Raw genomic sequence first — 26,467 nt, forward strand, 5'->3', positions numbered from 1 at the left:
TTGCAGTGCAGCAGAAAGATAACCTACAGAACTTGGTTAAATGGTTGCACGAGATATAGGTGTATACTTATGTATATGTATAAATGTCTCTTGACAAAGACATGGCAAAGTGCAGCTGGGCAGAACAACCATCTTAGCCTTCTTTTACATTTCTTCTTGCAGAAGTTTTACCAGCAAGAGAACCCACTGCTCCACTGAGCAGTGATGGGGCAGAAGCTTTAGTCTGTGTTTTTGCCTTTGACTGATGGACTCTCAGACTTGAAACCAGGCATGCAGCTTCCCTGAGACCCAGTCACAGTGCCAATAACACAGACTGGTGAAAGATATCTCCCAAGGGTGTGGTGAGGATGAAAAAATGGTTGAAAAGAGCATTGAGGTACTCAGCTGAAACGTACTTGATACTGTCAGATAATTGTTATATTCTTTATTCATTGATAAATAGCTACTTGGACAGTCCTTGGGAAAATGTGGACATTTGAAAAGAGGCCAATAATATTCTTTACAGGAAAAGCAATGACCATAAATTTGAACATGCTTTATAAAGGTTACATCTGAAGAATGAAAATATATCTGTAGATTAAATTACTACATTTGTAGAGTATAAAAATAGGATATAGTCATAATCCCCCTTTGAGGAAAGGAGGCAAAAAAACCCCCAACAAAACAGCTGCTTTGCAAAGTTTCTAGATGCAGAGTTCAATAAAACCTTGATGTATGTAGTATGTATAAGCAGAACTGAGCTTGGATATATTAATCTCCAAAACCCTTTATTTTGCAGCCAAAATATGCCTACATGGAGTAGATTAAAAATATTTATACAAGGCAAAATTCCAAGGCTAGTGAACATCCTGTTGCCAAAGACATTTTGCGGACAACAATATATCATTTTACCACATACAGTAGTTACTGCTTTCACAGTGAAAGAATATGATAACATAGATATTTACACATGAAATTCTGAAATTATGTTTGTGCCCACAAGTTGACTGAAGTGTCTCATATGGCCATGCAGGAGACCAAATCCTCCAAGTGACTGCAGATGCCCTCTTTCCAGGCTGTGAATAATTGTTTGAACTCCGGGAAAAAGCTGTGTAAGTTAAAAAAAAATGTTATTTAGACATGATGGATGTCTTTGGTTGCTAGCTATAGCCTTGGAGTGAGTTGCCCTGCTGCACCACAGATTTTCTAAGTGAGACAAGGCAGTGCTTTAAGACTTCATCACCTTTAGAAACATTACTGAACATTACAGAGTCAAAGCTTCCTATGCCCTTCCCTTGTGGGCCACAGAAACCTATTCAGAAAAAACAAATCAAGGAGGATAAGAGTGAGTCAGACCAAACATCCACACAGTCCAGAGCACCATATCTGAGAGCAGGCTTTGAACTATTTCTATGCCAGAGTGTGCCTGATCTCCTTGAACCTGCTCCTGCATCATACTGCAATGAGTTCTGACATATTATTTCTTACTGTTACATACCCCCACATTTTTTTTCAAGTCTGCCATGGGTTTATCTCATTTGGTAAAATTCTTGACAAAAATGAGATACATCTCCTCCAAGTTTAACTTCTTTGAGGGACATAATAGCATATATTTCTGCAAGATCTTCCTCAGGCTGAAGACTCTAAGCCAAATTTCATATTTCTTTGGTGGAAGTATTTCCACTTCAGTGCCCATTTTTATCTTCCTTTTCTCTCTCTAACTAGGTGCAATAATCTCTTAGAGATGAGGGCATGAGGACACAACCATCAAACTGTACATGAACCAAAGATTTATATCAGAAAACAATGTCAATTTTTGGTGGGTTTCTTTTTGCTTGTTTTCTTTTTTTTTTCTTTTTTATTTTTTCTTCTTTTTTCTATTTTTCTTCCTCTTACTTTTTTTCTTCTATATTCTCTTCCAGAAACACTTCTGTTTTACATGCTACTTTGATATATGCCTTCTGTGGGTTCAACCTCCCTCTCGTGGGTCCTGTCTATCTTCTTTTACTATAGACAGAACTCAGAGAAACTGTGATCCTAAAGTACACATAAGTACTCTGTGTTATATTTCTAAAATGAGGAGGAATTAATACAGACTTCTATTTCCCAGTTTGTTTTGCTCAAAAAAAACCCCAAAGAATACTGTGAAAATTAGCCTTAGAGACACACAAACAGTATTGCAATAGAACATGTCAAGTATGATTACTTACATTAATTAAAAATACTCAGACTTACTTAATTTAATGAAGTGTGGTTATCTCCAGTTTTGGCAAAATATTCCTGTTGTTCTGCCAATTTTATTGAGAAAAATAAAAACAAGGTATATGGAAAATGCCAACAATAGCTAGAGATGCTAAATATGCTTGAAAACCAGGTATCTTAGCATTCTGCTTAACAAAAATAAGTCTGAAATAAAAATTAAACAAAAGACAATAAAAACTGTCTTTTGTAAATGATGGTGGGGAATTAAAAAAACCCAACTATTTTTACTGGGCATTAAATAAAACAATTTTCATCCTGGCATAGTGACAGACAATGTTATGACAAAGTTAACATCATTTTTTTGTTTTCGCAGCACATTTTGTAAAAAAAAATTATTTGCCTCAGTTTGATGTTCGCTTTGAGTTTTTTGAAGAGGTTAGAGGTCTATGAAAAGAATGTAGGGAAATTCCTCTTCTTAGATATTTTTCAATCTGAAAATTATTTCTTTGATTAAAAGAAAAATTAAGTAAAGATTCTTTTATATTTACTTTTGAACACATTAGTTGGATAAAATTGAATAATCATTCAGATCTTGAATTTTGGACTACTTGAAAAATGTCTTAAGAAGTCATTTCAATACAAATTAAAAATGTAAAAATTTTCATATCAAAGAGTGTACTTTCTTCATACTGCTCAGAACTTTCAACATAAAATTGCAAAAAACAATTTGTTGTCTAACCACTTGCACTTTGTCAGTATTTATTTATTTGTTTACTGTTCTGTTGTTTGTTTGTTTTTAAACTCTTGGGCAAGCAGTTATTTTCTGCACTAATTATAATGACCCATTGTACAATAATTAGTCCAATTTTTTAACTCTACACACTCTGAACATGAACCTCATATTTAAGAAACCAGAGCTAAAAAACTGCCGATAAAATAAATGAGTATCAGGGATTATGATGTTTTGTCACACAGAATCATAAACTAGATAAATAAACTTTATTGGAGTCAATATCCAAAATTATTTAAGCTGTTCCATGGTACACATCAGTGTCAAATTTTTTAGATGATTGCACATTCCAAAACCACTTAATTTACAGTGAAGGAAAGCTGGACTCTGCTTTTTATCTTTACCAAACTTGCAAGCAGAAACAAATAGCCAGGCGTCCCAAAACTTAAAACAGAAGCAATAAAGTACCAAAGAAAAGATGAGAACTTCCCCGTTCCAAAACAAAACTGCTATTGGCAGCTATATTCCAGGACATTCTGCCTTGATTTTTCTATTTCATCTATTCTTCATCTCAACTGTTTTTCAAACATTTTCAGTAAAGTTCTTTAAACAATTGTGGAAATGTTTTCTCTTAATAGAAAAAAGAAAAACAAAAAAAAAACCAAAAAAAACCCAAAAAAAACCACAACAAAGGGGACATTTCAGCCAGAGAAGCACTTTAGGATGGTTCAGAGCGTTCTGAACCCAGTGCCACTGAGGTATCACCCTCACACAGGTGTACAAGGACCATGTGTTTGCAGAAGTGATGTCCTGCATTGTGCTTGAGCTATCAGAGATTTCCCTGCTCCCAGACTTTAGGCATCCTCTACATAGGCAAGACGTGATTCTGCAAACACTTACACATTAATTGGTAGTTCTGATAGACACAAAGTCACTTTGACTCAAATTTGTTCAAATGCATGAAGTCTGAGGCATGGAAGTGTAACACAAAATTAAAAATAACCTCGCTTTTTATTTTCCATCCAGCTCTTTTTTCCCCAAACTACACATTGTAGCAAATACTTGCTTACTTCTGCATTTCCCAAGACTTTTTCTCCCTTACTATTGTTTGGTAATGACACTGTTCTATGGTAATGATAAAAACATTTTGAATGCAGTATATATTAAGGCTGTTGTTGGTTGAAAATTACTTCAAGATATATATAAATTGCTTTTAGTTTTGTTTTACCTCCTTTTGCGCTCTATATTCTATTAGAAAAACATTTGGCCTGCCCTTTTTTTTTTTTTTTTTGAATAAAACAAGCCCATTCTTTTCCAATCTGGCAAATAAAACTTAATAAAATTATATTCTTTCATCTCTACCTAACAAAGAACTGTACATTGTTAAATGAAGTGGAACTGCAGCTACACAGTTTGCTGTGGACGCATACTCCTGGAATCAATTATCTATAGATTTTAGAGGAGAACAGAATTTGCAGACTTTTCAAATGGGAATTGATGGCAATCTGAAGGAAAAACAAAGATATTTCATAGTGGTGCAATGACAAGAAAGAGATCAATAAAACACTATGAAGTAAAATTTTAAAGGAAATAATATTTCCAGATTTATATATAACATTTCATTGGGCACCACTGGAGGAAATAATTTAATTATTTGCAGAGATAAATATGCACATCTTTTAAAATGGTTTCTGTGAGAGTTACTCAATAGTATGGAAATTTAATTGTAGTTTTAATACCTAAGTATTAAGTAACTTTTATGTATCACAAATTGTTAATGAAGTGGTGATATAATGTCCATTCACCTCACAGAAAGAAGAGTGCACTGTTAGAAAGTTTACCATAACCAGCAAAGGTGATGGAAACTGCCAGTATTACAGCTGCTGCCAGAGCCATGTCTGTGCTTTGCTGGACATTCAAAATGCACTGAATACCATGGTGAAGGAAATGCTTGGATGTTTTCTAACTTGCCATCAACAGACGACTGCTCTGAGCAAAAGGTTTATAAATGGAGGTCCACCTGTGTAACCATTTGATGCCATATACATTCATATCTTCGTGCAAGAACTGTTACCTGAGCCTGGAAAATGGGACATAGAATTGCACAGGCTTCCTTTGCATTCAGTTCAGAAAGACAGGGTCTCCAAAGGGAGATTCGATTCGATTCGATTCGATTCTATTCTATTCTATTCTATTCTATTCTATTCTATTCTATTCTATTCTATTCATTATCTCCTCAGTTACTCTAAAAACAGTGCAGAAGTTGACTCAGATGCTGACACTAATGCTGTGGATACCTACAGCAGGCCAAACAAGCCTCACGGGCGCCTCTGTGGGTTATTCAAGCCAGCTGAACAGTTCAATTCAGCTCCAAATCAGCAGCACCAATTATAGTTGCAAGCTGAATCTGCACTTGCTTCACTTGGGGTTGATATAGGTGTCAGGCAGAATGAGTTCACAATTTACCTCAAAGCCCTCCTAGGTGCATCCCTGGGATATATGGAGAAAGCATTGTAACAAGTCCTAGTGCTTTGATAAACATAACATATGTGAATCATATGCTTTAAGAAAACCCAAACCCAAACAGTAAAGATCTATTTACCTTTCAGCTTCACCTCTAGTTTGTCATTGTATATAAATTGTTTTTGGAATTTTGGCTTAAAGCAGTGTTGCTCTTTGGTAAGGCATCCAGAGCGACAGATGGAGACAAAACAAGACATAAAATGAGCTGTGAAGGTTTGTACAGCTGTACAAGGTAAAACCATGAGCTGATATGAAGAAAGAGTACCACTGATCAGAGATTTTAATGTGGAGAAAAATAAAACAAATAAATGATTTATCAAGGAAAAGAGAACAGATATGGATTTAGGACAATGAGTCAGGAGGATGTTTCTAGTTGTCCCACTTTAAAGGTTCTGTAGGGAAGTCAAGAGGTTTTTGTCAACTTATCCTTTTCTTACACTCCTATTTGCTAACTATTAATCTTTACATTTTTAGATAGAAAAATGAAAGTGAAGACCTTTCCTATTGATGGATTTGCTGTTCACAGTGCTCTGTATTAAAAATGTGGATTCTGTCTAATACCTGCTGTCCTACATTATTTTGATTTGAGTCTTGCATTTTCTCTTTTCATGTTAATATTTCAGATTACTCTTGATCACATAGTTAAATTTGGCAAAACTAAAAGAGTATCATGGGGCAGGACAAATAGAAAATACTAATTACTTAATTCTAGGTGTGATTGCTTTCTTCCTGCAATGCACACCTCTTGGAACTGGGAGGATCTAGTTCCAGTTGTCACCTTTTCCATATTGCTCTGAAATCTAAGAAATAGGAGTCCTGCAGTCATTAATTATTTAGCTTATAGATAATGGAACTGCAGCTCTGGCAAGTGCCCTGACCATGAGACCATCATGCCATCCTAGGAAATAATCATATCCACTTCCTCACTGGAGTGTGGGCTGCTGCAAAAATTGGATTTTTTTATGTTACCATGAAGAACATGAAAAGCCCAACTCTGTCTGTGGTTGTCCATCAATGAAGCAACTTCTGAGGGTCTAAGTATAACAAAAATTAAGGACTTGCAATTCTTTCAACTGATATAGATGAATTAATGAATTCAGGTGCCTACAAGGCCAAAGCAGCTCTAGGAGATAATTTGTTCTCTGGGTTTGAATAGAGCTCAGGATTCCACCTGGGCACCACTCCTGAGGAAGCAGAAGCAGCAATTATCAAGAGTAGAAAAATCAGAATGATGTTATAGCCATGGCTCATGTTTACAGCCTAAGCACAGCTGCACTTAAACATTTGTCAGTGAAAGAGGCCTCCAGCTGTCTTGTTGACAGGTACTAACCTTGCATTGCTCTGCCACAATAATAGATTGTACTTATGATCAAAAATAAAGTATTCTGTTATACCCCTGTAGCCACACACCCTTTCTGCCCTGTACTCAACAGCATTTACATACACAGTCAGTAATTCAGTGCTTGTGCAACTGTGCAAACAATAACACTAGATAGCACTGTTTCTTTTAAGATCTTTTTACAGATCTCTGGTTGAAACATAATCCTGACCTAACCATGCCCTCCTCTTCTAGAAATGGGATGGTATTTGAAAATATGATGGTACTATGAAAGCCTGTGGAGCTGAGAATGGGGACATTTAAGCTGAAGTGTTTGATCTTTGCACTCAGAGTTAAGCATCATTTAGACAGCCAAGTGGCTTAATTTTCAGAAGGGTGGACTGACTGCAAATGTGCTGGGTAATTAACATCCCAACAGTTCATTTAAGTAACTTAATAATGTTATCCCTGATTTACTGAGTAGGCCTCTGGCTCGCAATCAATAGCACAGCCAGAACGAGATCCCAGAGCACGTAACTCCCCCTCCAGTGCTTCTCTTCATTAAGCAATGAGTCAAGTTTAAACCTCTACAGATATTTTGTGGATAGAACGGGTAACCTCTCACAGCAGGTGGGGTCAAAACACAGGCATGCCCTCACCAGGGACTTCCTAAGTAATATCAGATCTGCCCACACCTTCATTCCCTGAGCAACTTCCCAGGTTTTGACTGTCTCACAGAGAGAGTAAAATCCAGCCTCAACCCAGTAGTGGCAGTAACATGAGCTCCCCCCAGGGCCAAAATTTTTGATCACACACTCAGAAATATCTATGTGAACAATCCCCCTTTTAATGTTATTTCTGTATAAATTATGTACTACTCCTTTCCAGCCAACTTTTTTTTTTTATCAGCAAAAGTTATTTGGTAAGGTTTTTGTTTTCATACTGAGTTTTGATTAAGGAGGAGGAAAAAAAGAGCTTCCCTTCATTTTCACAGTATCTCTCGGCAGAGCAAGCAATCCTGTTTCTACTGTGGGATTTTGGTTTTCTCTACAGTATGTCTTGACAAATAGCCCTCTCTGATTACTGTGCTTGCACAAGATTTCGTTATGGTTTTGATAACATGCCACAATCTTTAAGTTTCTGTTTGATATAAAGAGTCTGTCCCTGAACAGTAATCATGAGAGAGTAGGGAATATTGAGTGTTAGAGTTTCCATATTTTATGAGCTGCCAAAATAAATGATTTAGGGCAGAGAAGCCTGTATTAGTAGCAGATCTCCAGCTTCACTAAGGCAAGATATAGCGCTGATGAGTGAGCCAGTTTGTGGGAACTTATTTTTAGTTCCATTGTTATGACTTCAGTCTTCAGAGCCCAGATTCCCAGGTGGTATGAGTTGATCTGGTTGCATTGTCTTCTGTGCAACTGTGAGTTCTACACTCATTTGTGATTCTCTCCATAGCTCATGTCTGTCTAAGCATCTGGTGCTGATGAGACAAGTCTCTTCCGGACATATCCAAAATTTTCATTTTTCCACTGCCCAACATGAGCAGTGAGCAGTGTTTTGATTATTTGCAGTGCTTCTTGGGGTCTTTCTGATCCCTGCTATACATAATTCTGTATCTGACTGTAAAACTGGTATCAGTCAAAAGGGAGTCAAGTTAGTTTTAAACTTTGGCTGGCTGCAAAAGAGGAGTAATACACCAGAGATCAAAGGGAAATATTTTCCAAGGGTCTCATCCAAGGGAACTCCTCTTGAATGAAAATATTCCAAGGGCCACACAGACTGTAAAAAGTCTCTCCAGAGGCCAGAACTGCCCATTTTCAGAATCTCTGTGTTAACAACTTCCAATACTCTGTTTGAGCAAACTTCTCTGGTGGTTCCTGTTTCACTGTGTTGTTTATTATCTGTCTACTTGGGAAATCATATGTAGGTAGTGTTTCCCACCACGTTAATTTTATCTTGCATGTATCTTAAAAAGTAATGCTGAACTGCTCCCAAGGCTGTGGGAAATTGTGTTTCTGGAAAGTTACTGATTTAGGGTAAATATCCTGGTGACATTTGTCCCATCAGTGGAGTTTCACTAGTAGTGAGTTGAAATTATATGATATCCCCTCAGCAGACACTCATATGTTTGGGTTTTTTCTCCCCTTAACAGAGAATTTCAATGCATCTGTAATCAAAGAAAAGAACAGTGCAGTTTGTAGTCATGCCCAAATTCTGAATAAAATGGGATCAAGTCAGTATATTGGACCTAAATTCCAGATTGTGGACAGACTTGTACTCTGTACCTTCTCCCACAAAACAGAGTGCCTCTGAAGGACTTCAGTTTGCTGAAATCATTCCCAGTCATGGTGATTCCCATTCTTTGCATACTGAACTGATGAGTAAAGATCTTGCCAGGAAGGAAGGGAGGAAGGGATTTAGACTGCTCATTGTCATTGCTGTAAAGGATATAGGATAAAGTATCAAGTGAAATCTATTGACTGCTATGTATTGTCTTAAACTATAAAGGTTTAACAGGTCACATTATCTTGGTGATCCACTTCACACACCTGTGTCCTCCTGTTATTTTCAAATTACATTTTAAAAGATTTGTGCCTATATTAAAAGAGTACACTGAGGTCATTTTTACATGGCTTCATATTCTGAGGGGTGGAGGGGAGGAAAAATACTGAATCAGAGGATCAAGAAAATAAGGGAACCTCTCTGGAGGTCATCTACAGTATCTTGATTAAAGCAAGACTACAACAACAGTAGATCTGACCAGTTGAGGCCAAGTATAGCTGATTCTTGAAACCCTCTGAGGACAGACCTTCCGCCTGGATATGGGTTCCAGTGTTACACTACTATCCAACTGAAGAAATCCTGATGTTCAAGGTGAACCTCCCAAGCTGCAGCACTTTGGTCTTGCCCTTTGTTAAATCATCTACTACTCCTGAGAGTAGTTTGGTCCCATTGCATTTACAACTGTCCTTCAAAGAGTTGTAGCCTGCTGTTAAATTGCCCCTTTGCCTCTATATCACTGCTTAAAGGCAGGGCAACTTAATCTTGCCTTCCTCTGGCCACATTCCTCCTAATGTGATCTATTATGCAGTTTCCTGTTCTTGTGATCAGAACACCCTTGTGTCCATTGGTCTGGTATTTCCTAAATGCCAAATGTCCTTTTCAAAGAGGCTTCTGTTCAGAGAATTTACTCACTGACTTGTGCTTGCCCCAGGTATAAACCTTTGCATTTACCCTGGCTGAATTTTGTGAGATTTCTCTGAGATTAATCTCCAAGTTTGTCAGGGTCCCTTTGGCTTCAAACTCTAGTTTTAGAGTGTATCAAACCCTGCCTTTTCTGCTTAATTACCACACATTTGACAAGGGTGGCTTCTGTCTCGTTATCCAGGTCATGGCAAAAGATGATGAAGACCACCGGTCCGACTATCAGCTCCCAGGCTGCTCTGCTTGTTGCTGGCTGCCAAATTGATACTGAGACACTAGAATGAGGTGCCTTGGCCAGTATTCAACCCATCTTGAAGACAGTTTGTCTAGCTGGTATTTCCTCAGCCTACACATGAAAACACTATGTGGGATGGTGTCAACAGTTTTACAGAAGTCAGAGTGTATTACATGTTATCTGCACAAACACTCATTTCTTCAACAAAAGCACTTGGGCTGGTGGTGTGTGATCTGCTTATGTTGACTGTTCCTGATTACCTTCCTATCCTTCAAGCTGGTGAAGCAATAATGCTGTTGTGGTGGTGGTGGAGAGGATGGAAAGCTCCTCTGATGTAACAGGTTTCAGTCAAACGATACACCAAAATATTTTACCACTCAGTGCAAATGGCTGTGCATTAAACCAGTGCGGGTTTTGGCAGCACCAAAAATTTTGTCTCCTGAGACTCTTCTTCCCCTTAGCAGAGCTTCATTGCTGCTGGAGGTTTTGTGTGTCTTGACTTGGAAAGCACATAAGTATGCAAGGATATGAGAACATTTATAACTTTATAAAAATATAGTTTTAGCAAATATAGTTTGTTCTTGGCACTAAATTAAGCTGTCTCTTAGAATACCTGGTCTTTCCTGTATCATGCCCTTTTCTCCTATTCTGTTTGTCATGTTCCTTGATAAACTATTTTAAATATCATTGTTATTAAGTATCACTGCTGGACACAAGTCAAGATGAATAGCTCATTTCACATCTCCCACAGTTGTTGTTTTAGGGTTTCCATAAACTCAGCTAGACATCAGTGTATCAGTTACATTTGGGCCATATGTTCAAGACTTTCTTTAAAGCATTAGGAATAGCATCTCATATTTTATGCTGCTTGATATATTCTAATGTAAAAAATAAATATGAAAGACAAAATTAAAAGGATTTTGAGTTTGGTCAGACTGAAACCTTTCAATTGACCCCAAATTAATTTCATCTAGCCATTTCCCTTCAGAGAATTCGGAAATTTTCTAGTGAGGAAAAAAGCCAAGGTTTTAAATCCTTTGTGGAAAAGATTTTCATTCCCTGTAGAGCTGTAAAACTCAAGTAACAAACACGTATATGTTTTATCCCCTCCTAAATCACATGTTAGCTTCCTGCAGGCAAATGCCAGCAGTTCCTGTCAAAGGTATAAGGTATAGAACTATTCTGGTAGGAGCTGAGCTTCAGAGACTTCCTGGCTAACATGGGGATTGTAAAAAAATTCAAAATAGATTGGGAAGGAAGGCTACATTCATGTGAAACATGGAAGCTCTGCTCCAAGATCAGAGGTAATTTTTAAAGGGTCAGGATCCTCTGGATTGTTAGAATGGCCTTAGGCTTTTCTTTGGAGAGATAAAGCTTGAAGAAGAGAGTGTTAAGGTAATAAAAATTACTCCAGTTACAGGATTCTTCAGCTGGAGCTTTCTGAAAACTTTGAGAAGAAAAATGTGTCTTCCCTGGAGCTCACACAAGAACTATGAATGGATAATGGATGAAGTGAGAAATGATAATTTTTCAGGAAAACAGTCCAAGCCATTTCAGAGAAGAAACTGAAGCCACAATGATGAATAACTAAATAATATTTGGTTATCTGGGCCAAGCTGTGTGAATATGTCCCTAGTTTAGATGAGTGTAAGTCAGAAGATGTGCAGAATGAGAAAGATTTGCTATAGAATTAGTCCTTAAAATAGACAGAGATACTCTTAAAGTAAGTAAATGAAGGTTATATTCAGTGTTTCGCTCACAGTCACAGCAGATGCAAATAACAGGTAAACATAGGTAAACACTACCCTATCTGGTGCATCTTCTGGCCTGAGCTAGATTTTTCTCTGCAGATTAGCCACTTATTATTTTGATTTTTAGGAAGTTAAAAGTTCTAAAGTGTACACAGTGATGAATATAATTTTGGAGACTATTCTATAAATAGTCTATAATAAAATATTTTTATCAGCTTTTCCGATCTTAATCCTAAAGACTTTTTAAACCTAAAATATAACATCTGCAGTAAATATAAACTGATGTTGTGTAATACTTTAAAATCCTCTGTAACTTTATCTTTTTGGAGCCTGTAGACCTGGATTTACATTCATTTCATATGACATATACAAATGTCCAGCCTTGGCAGCAAAGGTCAAGTAAGTTACCTATGTTGGCTGTGGAACAAGGTCGTCCATGGGTGAAGTGGCTGAGCTTCCAGAAATCCACACCCTGGCTCACCTCACTGCAGCTTCACCAGTGACTTGAGCCCTTCTGTGAGAAATTAATGGAAGCCACTGAAATCAAAGGAATAAATTAAATGCTTGTGTACACTCCTGCTTAACTCACAGACTTTAACAATTATTTTAATCATTTTAATATAACTTGCCTTCTAGTCATATCTTATTTTTCCTTTTATGTAATGACAATATGTAATAATTAATATTTAATAGCAATTACATAAGTGTTATTTTTTAATATACACCTTTTTTATCTGGGTGGATATTCCTTTTCTTCACCTAGATTCTTGAAAAATCTTGCAGACTTCTTTGTGTCCCCAGCATAGGGGACTATGAGCCTGATTAAACTCCAGCCCTTGATGGTTTGCTGGTGGCACTTGGTAGTGCTTGTTAGTGCAATCCTGATAGTAACATCTTATTGTTTAAAATCAGTTACATGAAGCTGATACTGGTAATTCCTGGAGTTGCATTAATGAAACAATCTTTTCCAGAACTGCTGAATTTTTTGGAGTAGCAAAACTTTAAAGAATCTTCAGAGTTGCAGAAGGTTGGTTCTCACACTGTGAAATTACCAGCGGTGTTAATAGTTTGATAGTAATAAGCTGGTAGATACAATTAATTGTTGATAAATGAACCATCATAAATCTACAGAAAGCAGTGTTCCTAACACCTATGAGATCAAATAATATCTACTCCTGTCAGACTTGCAATGCAAGTTTAGGTCTTTCTCTTAGAACCCGTAACTTGTCATTTGGTAATTTTCAAATAAAGACAAGATTACATGGAATCTAGTTTGAATAGGAGCTATGGCCTGTAGGTGGTCATGGCCATCAAGATGATCAGGCTGTTTAGAAAATGTTCAGCAGTCAGCAAATGTAAGGTCTGAACATGAAGATCTTTGTGACCAATTAAAATACACATCTGTCACATTTAATTCCAACATAATCAAGGAAAAAGATTATTATCTTCCCAACAGAGGTGTTTTTAACATGTTTTGGATACAAACGGTATTTCCAATTAATTTCAAACTCATATCTAATCTACATCATCTTTCCTAGGTTTCTGTCAGAATTGTTAAATTTTTGGTTAATTATAAAAATTTATATGATTTTCTTCCCTGTGTTATGACTTCTTTCTTTTTCAGGTTTCTTGTCTTTTATTCTGTCAGGTCTCTCTAAACATTCTCTGTCCTTAAAAAAAAATGCAGATCTTCCCAAATAACCCCTAGAGTACATACCCATTTTAACAGCACGAGAAAACCCACTGACATTTACGTGTCTTAGTTGCTCTCAGCTGGACATGTGCTTAACAGTGGTGCTGAACTGGGGTTTTAGGGCTAATCTCTAGACAAATCCTTCTTCTTTGAGCCTGCTGTGCTGGAAAAAGACATTTCTGCCACCAAGTGTACATCACCCCTCCTTCCTTGGTTCTGGCCAGAGGTTCTCCTCTCTGCAGTGTTGCTGGCAGAGCTGATGCTCCTGTCCCAACATGGGGTAGTGCCTGCAGGAACAGTTCAGCCCAACACCAAATTCTGCTGATGCTGATGGTGGCAAACATCTCCACCAGAGCCACTGCCTGGACAGGGGCTGCCTAAAGCATCCCAGCTCCCTTTCCTCAGGAACCAACATAGAAGTGAAACTGGGAAAAAGACTGAACACTTCCAGAGCTCAATATAAAAGTGATTTAAGGTACAGCATGTGGCGTGCCAGGAAACACTTCATTATGATTGTAGGTGTTACCCAAAGAGCACTAGTGTGTTTAGCATTTTAAATTTTCTACCCTATAACACCTGACATGAGGTTTATGCTGCACATGACAGAAAAGGTGTTATGAGTAGGAAAATGGGGAAGGAATTAAAGAACAAACAGATTTCTAGGCATGTTTGAGTTCATAAATAGCTTCTCCAAAGTAATATCTTTCTAGAAGATGAATCAGAAAAACATTATTTGCTTCTCTGTAGGCCACCAGAGCAAAAGTGATTCATTAAGCATGACTGAAACATAAGATATCTTTATAGGATGGTCAGCAAACATCCTGCTCCTATGTACTCAGTATCACACAGCCATTGGCAGAACCAAAATGGAAAAGTAAGGTTTGTTTATTTTGGGGACAACTCGCTGTATTTCTTCCAACAGTTCTTCCTACTGTAAGTGAACCTGCATTTATTTAGGGCCAGGTACATCACTGTAAATTATCTCCCACAATGCAGGAGATGGAGCAGATTAATATGGAAAGCTTTTATTTTTAAAACAACAACAAATGGCCACAATAAACACAAAAAGATCTCATTATAAACTGGAATGATGAATAAGTTGCACACACATAAGATCCCCTTCCAAGAAAGGAAGGTCAAATAGTTAAAAGAATTTTGAAACTTTGACTGTGATCTATGTGATTACTCAATATTTCTCTCATCAGTTGTTATAAACATAATATATAAGGATGAAAAGCTCATTTAAAGCAGGAAGGATAGGCTGCTGGAAATGGCACAGCCTTTGAATTTAGGAGTAGTGCTGTCTAAATAACTAATCTTTCCACTCTCTGTCTAAACTTAGGAAAAAATCGTTTCAGGTCAACCTAAAATGACTTTTTTTGTTAGTTTTGCCAGAATAAAAATGAAAGAAAAGTTATTTCAATTCTGATCAAATTAAACATACTACTTGATTTAAAATACCTCATTTATCTTGCAATTTTTTTCTGCATTTCAATTTTACATTAGATTCAACTAGGCTTACTCCCAAAGTGTGTCAAAGTGAAAAATCTGAACATTCTTTGTTTTTTTCTAAAATGAGGTGAAAAAATTCTTATTTCTACATCCAATTTTATTATCAATTTATGTCATATTTTAGTTTTATATCAAAAATTGTCTTCATCAGGAAAGACTTTTAGAACCTTTAGATTTCCTAGGAACATGGCAAAAATTAAATCTAATGACTGAAGTAGATAGTCCAATATTTTCAAAAGACAAGGAATTAGGCAGATATGTGTAATAATTAATAACCAGATCCAAAAATATCTTTCAATTAAAAGGATTTTTTTAGCCACATGTCAATATTTATTTGAAATGTGAATTCCCCAAAGTCACCAACCTTCAGATGTCTGGAGCGTATTGCAGCCACAACAAATGGAACACATTTATAACTGCAGAGGATGAAGTCTCCTTTCTTTTTTAGAGCTACCTCTGTTAAGTGAGCTCCTTGCATACATTTGATGTCACCTCTACCTTTCTGCCATTTTCATGTTGAAAAGAATTAGCAAATACAATAAATGTGTCTGGGGAACAGGCAGAGCTGCCCTGCCAACATGATACTAATTTGTTTCCAAACCAGTGGCAAATTATTCTCTTCTAAAGAAAAAGGGAGAAGGGGAACATTTCTCTTAGAGAGAGCGAGAAAGAGAAAAAAAAATTAATAAATATTTTGCAGAAGGTGAACTTAGAGGTCCTGTCGCAAATCCTGAACAAATTACAGGGAAGCAGAACCAGCTGGTGGAGGAATACTGCTGTAGTAAGCACAGCTCGTGGCCTGGCCGGCCAGCACTCTGCAGTTCCCAGCTTTACTGTTGCAAAATACCTTGGCCAAAAAATAGGCAGAATGTGTTGCATTTATTCAAGAAAAACAAGAGATGATCCAAGTTACTTTATGAGGGAACCTGAAGTGGACCCTGGGGTTTCTACGCCAGGTCACTCTGTGTGTTCAGAAAAGCTCAGCACAAGAGGGTTGCTAAAGGGAAGCTTATGAGGGGGTGTGGAAGCAAGAGTAGTCTGCAAGAAAGGGAGGCTATGATACAAACCTTATGGATACAGGAAGAACAATGGTTTGGGTAGAGCTCTTGTCTGCTACAACACCAAAATCCAGTGATTCCATGTGTGGTGTAGCATGGGTGATGTTATCTTGTTATTTCATCTTAGTTTTGGTTTTAATTCACTATTTCAAATTAACCATAGCAAGCAGCCTGACCACCATCTCCCTCTGAGGGAGGGAGACCTTTTCCAGAGAGCTCTCCCAAGGGATATAACCCTGCAGGTACAGCTCTGGGGAGAAAACTGGCAAGGAGCTGCATGTACCCATTACTTATTCACTCTGTTTTCTGTGGCTAACCTCCGAGCCTTTAAACTTTTTCTCTGTCCATTAGATGTTGCCTATGTAAATTTTGGATGTATGGGTTAGCATTTGATCATAATAACATCAGCATGACTGATCCCTAGCTTTGATAGAGCTCAGAGTCTACAAAAACCTAATTCTTAAGTAATGATTTTTACTTTTATATATAACAAAGAATGTAAATGAAGTGAAAGAAGGCAAGTGAGAGAGAAGTGGGAAGGTTGTAGTAGTGGAAGAATCTTTGCTGTAGCAGACTATTTAATATCTGAAACCTGGAACCACATGAGTAACTGCCTTTTTCAAGCTTAACTATTGAGTTATTAAGGATTCTTGAGAACTTCAGGTTTAAAAGAGATGGTTTTCTAGGAAAGATGAAGTAGCTCATCCAGAAAATGCTGTCTCAGCACAGACCTCCTCTAGCAAGATGTTGTGACCTGTAATCTGTGGGAAACCAGATTCAATGCCCCAAATGGTCCCTCATGTTCCTCAAATGTATTTGTCTGCATAAAAAGTTAATGGGTAGTTAGCAATTTTCTCACAGGGTGGCAATAAAATGCTAATTGGTCCTTGCAGTAAGGGATTCTATAACAGCTTCTATTGATGTACTGTCTCTACTATGGCTTGCAAATCCTTTGTTTAAGGAGTCTGAGTATAAAGTGTTGCAACGACAACAATAATCTAAATGTGCAACCAATTCTGCCTCCTCTGCTGCCAGCAATGCTGATAATGAGCTAACAGAAGCACTGCTATTATTGCAGTGAAGCCTGTAGGGAGAAAAACCCAAAAGGCTTTTATTAGCAACACCATGACATGCTGCTGTTTCATTCCAAACCAAAATGAATCACCTTTTCTATTTCTGGATTGGAACAGCCATTGCCTGCACTGCAATACATTGCACAGTATGGCACAAAAGTGCTGCCCTTATTATGAGTAAACTTCAAGTATTCCTGGAGTTTTATCCAGACAGTTTGAATATTCTATTTTATTTTTACAAAATGGGATATATAAACTTGGGGACTTCAGATAAGACAACTTGGCATACTCTTGCCTTTCTAAACATGTTCAATGCTTTGGAAAATTTGTGTATTTACAGCACTGGAAAATAAAATCCAGTGTGCCAGGTAAAATAATGGTGCCATGACAACACCACTGTCAACCTCACCTCTACTTTGGAGTAACTATTTGTTAAGAAAAAGAGATTCTTATTCAGTGTTTGACCTATATGTTGAGGCAGCAAGAAAGAAACTCAAGTAGAAGGGTAAGGTTGAGAAGTCTTGAATTTTCTTTTCGGAATATATTACTGATGTTAAATATTTGATTGGATCCTTTACTCATTTCATAAATGCCGTAAATAATACAGAGTCAATTCATGTCTCTATTTGCTATAAGTTTAGATTCAGAATGAAGATATAAGTTAAACACTTTTTAAATGGTGTCTTGTGCATGTGCTCTTCAAAAAACCAGAAGCCATATTTAGCACAGTACCTCATGGTCACAGTTCCCCTTGGCTCACATGGAAGCTATTAATTGCCCAACACCTCTGAAAACCAGGTCTGAATTGTCTCCATCTGGGACCCAACAGATGAATAAATACATACAGTACCAAATGAGAAGTGACCATGAAAACCTTGGCCTTCCAAAGAGAAAATCACAGTAGTTTATCCCCATGCTTTGGCTACACATCTTAAAAACAAACTAAAGAAACCTTAAAAACAAGATTGGGGTGGGCAGAGACCTTGCTGCTGGCTTTTTAGGTGCTGTTGAAATAGAGCCAACAGAGCAGCACAAGGAATCTTCAAGAAGCCAAAGTGTTATTAATTACTATTATATTTACATGCTAATGCTGGTAATCTTAAGTAACTGTTTGTGAGAATGTTTCAGCCTAGCTGAATCCAGAAGTATTGTGTAGATGCAGTAACTGTCAGGAATATGAGCTGTGGAACAACAAAAGCCACCTGCATTGCTCATGAAGGTCTGGAACCAAAGTACCGGAAAGACGGGGTTACATGCCAAGAAAAGAAAAATCCATTTTGTATGTTCTACATATGGACCGAGGCATGAGGCCCATAAAGATGAAAAGCTGCCGCTAATTTTAGTGGGATGTTTCTATGACTAATGGGCCATGTCAGTTATAAGTCCTCTGGACACACCACAGTGCCTGCTCAGAACTGAAGGAGAGTTGTTTGATTCCCAGAGGGATACCCTGGAAAACTGGCATTCCCACGAACCATCGTGTACCTTTAAAATGATGCTGTAGCAATGGTGATGAAAATAAAACACAGTCAGATCCTGTGCTTTCATGGCTGGAGGCAGCAATCAGCAGATCGTCACATTGCCAGAGCTGACTTCATTTGCTCTTTGGCAAATCTGTGCAGCAAATCTTAAATCCAGGTATTATTATTTTCAGTCAGAATTCCAGCAACTGACATCTCTTGCTACTTTTCAAGTAGCCCCTAGTGACTTGCCAACACTAAAGGACTTTGCCATATTTTCAGGAGCACAGCCACTAAAAATAGTCAAGCATGTGCCTACAAGATGGCTTAGTCTATGCAGGGTTATAAAACACACACTGGACATGTGATTTGCTTTGCTGTCGTATTTTCTGAGTTGTGAGCAGCAAGCTGCCAAAATAGAATTCATTTAGTGATGTCTTCAGATCTGTAAGCTTAAAACTGGTTTTTCTGTTCTTAATTTATGTCATGGAGTCTCAACAGCAATTTAATTTGAAGCCTCAGAGTGGGGGAAAGCCAGCTACTGATGTCTGCAGGCTGGTTGAATGTGTGCTGGCAGAGGGCTGGAGTCAGAAGCTGTGCTGGTAACTGCTTCAAAGAAGTGTCTGCTCAATCCTCAGACAGCCGGAGCATTTTCCTTCAGCAGGTAACATAAGAACTGGAGCAGAAGTCATGCAGATGCTGTACCTGAGAGTTATGTGGCCAACTTGGTATAAATGAACAACAAAATACTACTGCAGTGATCGAAAAAGCCACAATAATATTTTCTCCTTCAGAGAAATAGTTCATTTCTTTCCAGGTTTATACTTGAAAATGTGGAAAGGGGCTCAAACTCTTTAAAATTTAGAAAATAAGCAGCAAAAGTTTAGTTTGAAAGAAAGGGATTGTTAAGAAATTATGTCCTTCCTCCTCCCCTCCCCTCCCCTCCCTTCCCTTCCCTTCCCTTCCCTTCCCTTCCCTTCCCTTCCCTTCCCTTCCCTTCCCTTCCCTTCCCTTCCCTTCCCTTCCCTTCCCTTCCCTTCCCTTCCCTTCCCTTCCCTTCCCTTCCCTTCCCTTCCCTTCCCTTCCCTTCCCTTCCCTTCCCTTCCCTTCCCTTCCCTTCCCTTCCCTTCCCTTCCCTTCCCTTCCCTTCCCTTCCCTTCCCTTCCCTTCCCTTCCCTTCCCTTCCCTTCCCTTCCCTTCCCTTCCCGTTATAATGATATGTGATGGTGTTTTTTTCAAACATACCAAACCATGAGCAGAAGGAGAAAATGCCGCTGCCACAGATGTACTCACATACTTCTAAAAACTGAGATGTCTCTCTAAAGAGTGTTAAACCTTGCATCTGACTGTTCTCCAGTCTTTATCCACTGAAACAGAAGCAATTTGTACTCCTGTGTATAGAGTTTGGAAATGGTTGCTTCCAAATCCACAAAATTTGTTGACAAGAGAGCACTGTGATAATATGGTCCCTGTGATTCCAGGTATTAATGCACCCTTTCTTATATATAATAAATTAGCAAGGCACATCAGAGTTTATTTTTAATGTTTGTTAAATTTTATCATGCATATCAGTTTTGACAGGAACTTTTCACAAAAAATCTCTGCCACTTGAGAATTTCAACTCAAACATCAATGTGGAAATCCTAGGGACAAAAAAAAAAAAAAAAAAAAAAAAGAGAAATGAAACCTCAAAAAAATCAACAAACCCATATCTTATATGCTAAATAGAATTAATATATTAGGACTGGATTTTTCTGCTACTTGCAAGAGTTCCTGGTGAAGCCCCTGTCCCTGCTCCAGAGCAGCTCTGGCAGTGCCACCTGGTGCTGGCTGCACCACGGTCACTGCCACTGGGGCAGAAATTGCCCTCAGAAGCAGCACTAGTGTCAGCTGAGGCAAATTCCTGTGTTACTCTGGAAGTCAAGAAAATTTACCAATAAAAGATAGCTGGTGAACTAACCTACATTTTTGAGCATCTAAAGGTTTTCTTGTTATGGTTATGTGTGCATCAGTTTACTTTTTCTCAATATTTTCATTCCAGTTCTTTTCTTCCACTTCATGAAACTTCCCAACAGGTCCGAAATTCCTCAAAATGGCTCTTCCACATCAAAATCAGAACCCTTGTCCTTTCTGCAAGCATGTTGGCACACCACATTGTATTCTATCTGAATTTTTCATGTCTGTGGTTTTGGAAAAAAAATTAAAACTAAGAAGTAAGAGGTAATTTCAACATCTACTAATTCCAATGCCTCCATGGCAGGGGGAATCCTATCAAGCCCTATAGACTTTGGGGTCCAGCTGGAGCAGGAGATCCCACACAAGTTCAGGTTCCACTGGGAATTTATAATTCCCACAGCCATGGTCCTTCCTTTTTTTTGCCTTAGCTGCAAAAGAAGATCTCTCCTCAGCAAAGCCAGTCTTCTGTCTCATTTCTTTCCCTTCCAACATTTAGGAATTGTCTACTCCTGTGCCCTTAGGAGGTGGTTCTTACCATCCATCAGCATTGATGGACCCCAGCCCCTTCAAATGCATTTTCCCAGGAGACCTTACTCACTAATTCCCTGCACAGTCTGAAGCCTGCTCTCCTTGTATCCAGGGTAGAAGTTTTACTGGCACTTCTCCTCCTGTCAACAGATTTTAAACGCAATCACTTCATTGTTGCTGTGGCCAAAACGGCCACAAATCACCACTTCACTTATGACACCTTCGCTGTTAACAACCAACAAATCAAGGAGAGCATCTTTCCTCATCTCTTCCAACCAAAAGCATTCCGTGATTCTATGGCGTTGAAAGAAAAAAACCCAAGCTCACTTATTAGTTTGTGTTTCCTGGTTGGGGTGGAAGGACTCTTTCCTAATTTTCTGTTTACTGAGTAGGTACCTAAATCTGAGGGAGTAGTTCTGGGTCCTCTCTATAGCCAATGGAGATTAAATAGGTGCAGTTCTGAAGGGAAGAATATCTTAATATCTACTTGTCAGCTGAGTCAGCTGGTACCCTATAATTACTTACTCCCACCCACTAGGCACAAAGGGAGTGCAGAGTGACCAGCCTTGTTGTAAACCTTCAGGCCACAGGTGGCTGCCTGGAGCTTGATGGATGCTGGTACCTCACACCACACCAAATTGTGACAAATGGGGCACAGAGAACATGGGAACCTCTGCTTTAGTCTCTGCTTGCAAAACTTTGCTCTTGCTGCTACTTCCTACTCTGTGAAATACTTTTTTCCCCAATGTATCATGGGGATGAAGTGCAGCCAATTCTTTACTTTGAGGACAGACGCAGGGAAACCTAAGGAGCTATTGCTAAAGTCCCAAAGGTGGCCCATAGTTATTGGTTTTATTTTCATTTGGAGCCTTCACATATGCAAGCAGATACAGGGTGCAGGTGGTTCACACAATGCCATTTTCAGCATGCTGTGAGAAGACAAGAATGATATGATGGCTATTACTTTGCTTCTACTTCTTATTTATTAATGTGCCTGACCCATGGGCTCTCTTCCTCCCACCATGCCCAATTTATGTGCATATAACATATTCATGGAAACCAAAAGTATATAATTTTCTGCCAGCCAGCCTACATTGAGTAAGTACAAAAAGGAGACTACATTACAGTGTGGGAAGTGTGGTATCACGAAAGTGTACAAAAGTAAGGGCTCACCTCATAATTCATGTGTGAGGGAACAAATATGACACAGCTAAGATTTTTATTGTTAATTTTTTGCAAGCACATTCTAATTGTTAACAGGCAGGAGTGGTGGCTATGTGTGGTCCCTCTCCCATCTTCCTCTTTTGGTGGTTGGAGGGTGTTGGTGAGGAATTTGAGCAGATCTTGATGTTCTTGAATCACCCCCATAAGCAGTCACAGAGATGGAGCTGTTAAATGAGCTAAACTTGCCAGCTCCCTTCCAGCTGCAACCACAGACCTGATGTCTCTCAAGACAGCATCCCTGCCTCCTCAGAGCCAACATATAATGTCTGATCAGAGCAGAGCCCACTTCTATGGAGTGTTATGACAAATCTCGTGGCTTATCAGCTACAAACCTGGTCCCACTGCTGTCAGCCAGGGAGTTGCCCACATTATTTTTGATGAAGATTGAAATAGATGTTGCTGATTAAAAAAGCCTGCTTTGATTCTGTTTTAAGTGTCTTGTATAGTGAGTTTTCCAATTAAACGTCAGAATCATAATGTACCATAGGCATTGTAATTGTAGTTACAGATGTTTCTGACTTTCAGAAAAGATTTCCTTATGTCTTGTATACTTGCATACTCAGTTTGAAAAACAAACCCTTTACTTTTTTTTTGGTGCATGGGGGGCAGAAATGTCCTTCAGTTTCAGCTTAAGACTTTTTTGTTTGTTTGTTTTGCATTGAGGTAAATTCCTTTCAAGATTTTTTTTTTTTTAGGAGAAAAATATAGAATTAATAAGGCAAGGCATCATAAGCCAGTAGTAATGGCCAGGAATTTTAATGGTATTTTCTAGCCTGGAGATAAAGCTAAGAGCCAAAAAAGAAGTTTTCTCTTCAGTGGTTACTTCTGATTTTTAAAGAGTCCAATTAGCTCTAGCCTGACCAATAAGTACATGAATAGTTTTGAGAAAGCTCGTGAAGCTTTGTCTGTCACATTGAAATACACTTATGAACATATTCCTACTTCTTGTGGTTTTATGGTTTTCAGCAATAAGCCTCTTGAATTCAGTTATATTTTTGCAAATTATACAAAAAAAAATTGCAAAGTACTTTTCTTCCTTAATGTCAAAAAGATATAATAATCAGAATGTAATCTGATGTGGTGTGGCTGTATGAAACCAGTCTTCCAGAAAATTGATTCCAGCAAGCAGTAGTCCTGGGAAGGGGTTCTACCCACCCCTCCATTCTCCAGCTGATGTCAAAGCCTTTTCAAGATTTAAATGGAGAAATTATCAAACACAGTGCTTTTTTTTTCCTTTTCACTTCTTCCACTTCTTTCTTTCCTTTAAATGAAACTAATTGCATCACTGAAAAAAAAAAAAGAAAAGGAATGCAAAAGTAAATAATATTTGGTGTCCCTGTTATACACATTAGAAATTTTAACTGAAACTCAGAAAAACCTTTCCCTTTTCAATTTTTGGTCATGAGAGTGGTGAATACATTAGAAGTCCTGAACAGCAGCACTCTGGCTGTAGGCCACATGCCCACATGACTTTTCTGAATGAAAAGAAAGAACAAAAAATAGTTAAGAGATAAGTATTATCTGAAATGCAAATGCCAGTGCACAAGCTGACTTCACACCTGAATTATCCTGACAGACATCCTCTGTCTGAGAAATCCAGAAAGAGGATGTGACAAATGCTTGGCATGCATTGAAGTGACTCAGAAACAACACAGTGGCCAGAGTCTCATGTTCCTAACATGAAAGATGGGTTATAGAGGTATCATTGTTGAGAATCAGGTTATCTTCTTCCACCTTGATGGGAAAGCCTCCATTTAAATCACATTTAGTCCATAGTCTGTGGTTTTTTTATCTGTAAAGGAAGAGCTTGAGAGAGAACAACTGTCTTTTGAAAGGCTGCAGATGTATAGACACCACAGATATAACTGCTTTAAGCCAAGGTTCTTCCTTTACTAAAGAGAAAATAAGGGCAAAGGTGTGTGAAGGGAGAGTTTACACATTCTTCCTTGAGTTCATTGTGTTTATAAAAGAAAGGCAGAGCTTTGTGGACTGTGAGTCTTGGAGATTCTGAGAACATTTGTTTTATATGCTGATCCAAACACTTGCAATTATGGTCTATCTATGCATTTCAATTCCATCAGCATTCATAAAGCAGCTAGACATCCAGAGGACTGAAAAACATGGCTGAGTGGAACCAGGACTGTTCTTTGACATAGCTCAGGGATGTTTTGAAAGAATGAAGCACTATCATCTTCTTGACAGCTGACATGCACAGGTGGTTCACCATATATATATATGTATGTATGTATGTATATTATGGGCAGACAGCTCAGGGGGAGTACATATAGGTGTATTAAAATGTCTGTTTCAATGTTAATGAAAGCTATTTCCACATCCACTTGAAGGTATTTCCATGAGAAATTATGTGAGGAAATCTGCACAAGCAACTTATATCTCATGTTGAAAACCATCTATAGAAGCCCTAATTATATTTGCAATATTTACACTTCATATCTTGCTTACTGGGAGTATTAGACATTTAATTGACAAGGAAAAAAATGACAATGAGAAAATCAGAAATCTACACAGTTAAGTATGGCAGACCAGAATCTACATGCTTAATATTTTCTGTCTTATTTGGCCTGAGTTTTGGTTGAGCCACATTGACACGTAGTGAAAAAAATGAAGCAATTGTAGTTAGACATGAAGGAAGATCCCCTTACACATATTAACAAATAACAGTATCAGAATATATTTTAGAGAAGTCTTATTATTCTGAAAAGCCACTTCTTTTAAAACTAATTTAATTTTTACTGTACTGACCCTGTGTGCAACAGAATCAGAATGGCATGAAAGACATAATTGTTGCCCGAGTTTCCCTTTCTTCTTCTGTAGTCACTATCTGTGGAAAACTGCCTTGCTGCCAATTTGTGGACTTGTCTATGCTCCATAGCCACCATATAGTGCTGAGGCTCAAAAATTGCCAGATGCTAGCCACAGGACAGTGACCAAGGTGGCAGCTGTTACCTGTGCCAGGGGTTTTCTTTGGTCTGCAGGCAGGAAGCACAGGAAGATGATAACCCAAGAGGAGGCAGGGCCCTTGCAGAGAGCGTCTACCCACCCTAAAGCAGGCCTGCAAATGGAGTTCAGCTCACCTGGCATCTCCACTGGACTCTGGATCTCTGCAAAGTGTCTGCGATGTACAGTGGAGAGAACAGGGTGTGCTTCCCCTGGTCTTTTGGGGTCTGAAGGTGCCTGTCCATCCTCATCCACGGCCTGAGAGAGCTCGTGTGGGCCTCTTCGGGGCCGCACCTCATGTGGGGCAGGGCTGGAGCTCCCCGGCCGCTCCGCTGCTCCCTGCCTGTCCCGCAGCCCTGGAAGGAGCTCGGCGGGGTAACGGGAAAAAGCTCGTCGGCTGAGCCTCCAGAGGCAGCTTCCTTGTGCTGGTAGGCAGGAGGCGCCATTACACAGCTTGTGAGGGGGAAGGAGCGAGTCGGCGAGCGGGGCCAGGGCCGCCCGTGGCTGCCAAGCCCCCGCCGGGGTCCGCGGCCCGGCCCAGGGCAGCACCGCCGGCAGCTCACACGCTCCGGTCACCACCTCCCGCTCCAAGGAGCAGCTGCTTCCCAGCTCCTGGCCGCGGAGGAGCAGGAGGAGGCCACAGCCCGCAGCAGCGCAGCCTCGCCCGGTGTCTGCCAGGTGCGCCCCGGCCGCGGCTCCCTCAGCGCCGGGCCCGCTCCGCCCGGCGGGAGCGTCCGCCGCGGCAAAGGATTCGGAGATCAGCAACCTGCTGATCTTGAGAAACGCATCTAAAAGCATCGCGTGTGCTACCTAATGTGTGCTTTTAGTGTATGAAGTCCTTTAGCGCAGGGGATAATTCTAATATTAGCACAGGCATTGCCCCCGGCAAAATGCAACCGAATGCGGCAGAGCTGAGCTGCGGTGGGATTCTGTCCGCTGCGCTCCAGGGCTCCAGCTGCTCTTCTGCCTCCTTAAAACTTGTCTCTCTTTTCTATTCATTTCCCAGGTAAATGAATTAAATGGAAACTTGCCCTTCTCGGAATAACAACAACAGCAGCAA

At 39.1% G+C, this 26,467-nt stretch overlaps 1 protein-coding gene across 6 annotated transcripts; it reads right to left on the reverse strand.

Annotated features, from left to right (window-relative positions):
* Window positions 1-399: 399 nt before the first annotated feature.
* Window positions 400-26,467, reverse strand: LOC128805479 (uncharacterized). 6 transcript variants are annotated; one of them, XR_008436459.1, is made up of 5 exons: window positions 25,545-26,467; window positions 20,035-20,108; window positions 18,767-19,593; window positions 12,354-12,482; window positions 400-1,087 (listed from the first exon to the last, which is right to left on the reverse strand). XR_008436459.1 is itself a non-coding variant. In XM_053974204.1 (3 exons), the coding sequence occupies exons 1-2, from the start codon at window positions 26,203-26,205 to the stop codon at window positions 23,637-23,639; spliced, it is 759 nt and encodes a 252-aa protein (XP_053830179.1). In that variant the 5' UTR covers window positions 26,206-26,467; the 3' UTR covers window positions 20,268-20,384; window positions 23,605-23,636. The 6 variants fall into 6 exon arrangements, 3 of the variants coding, with proteins under 3 accessions (XP_053830179.1, XP_053830180.1, XP_053830178.1); XR_008436460.1 differs by having other exon boundaries at window positions 18,767-19,446; window positions 19,987-20,108; XR_008436458.1 differs by having other exon boundaries at window positions 19,987-20,108.

Source organism: Vidua macroura, chromosome 3 (assembly GCF_024509145.1).
Source record: "Vidua macroura isolate BioBank_ID:100142 chromosome 3, ASM2450914v1, whole genome shotgun sequence".
Taxonomy (NCBI): domain Eukaryota; kingdom Metazoa; phylum Chordata; class Aves; order Passeriformes; family Viduidae; genus Vidua; species Vidua macroura.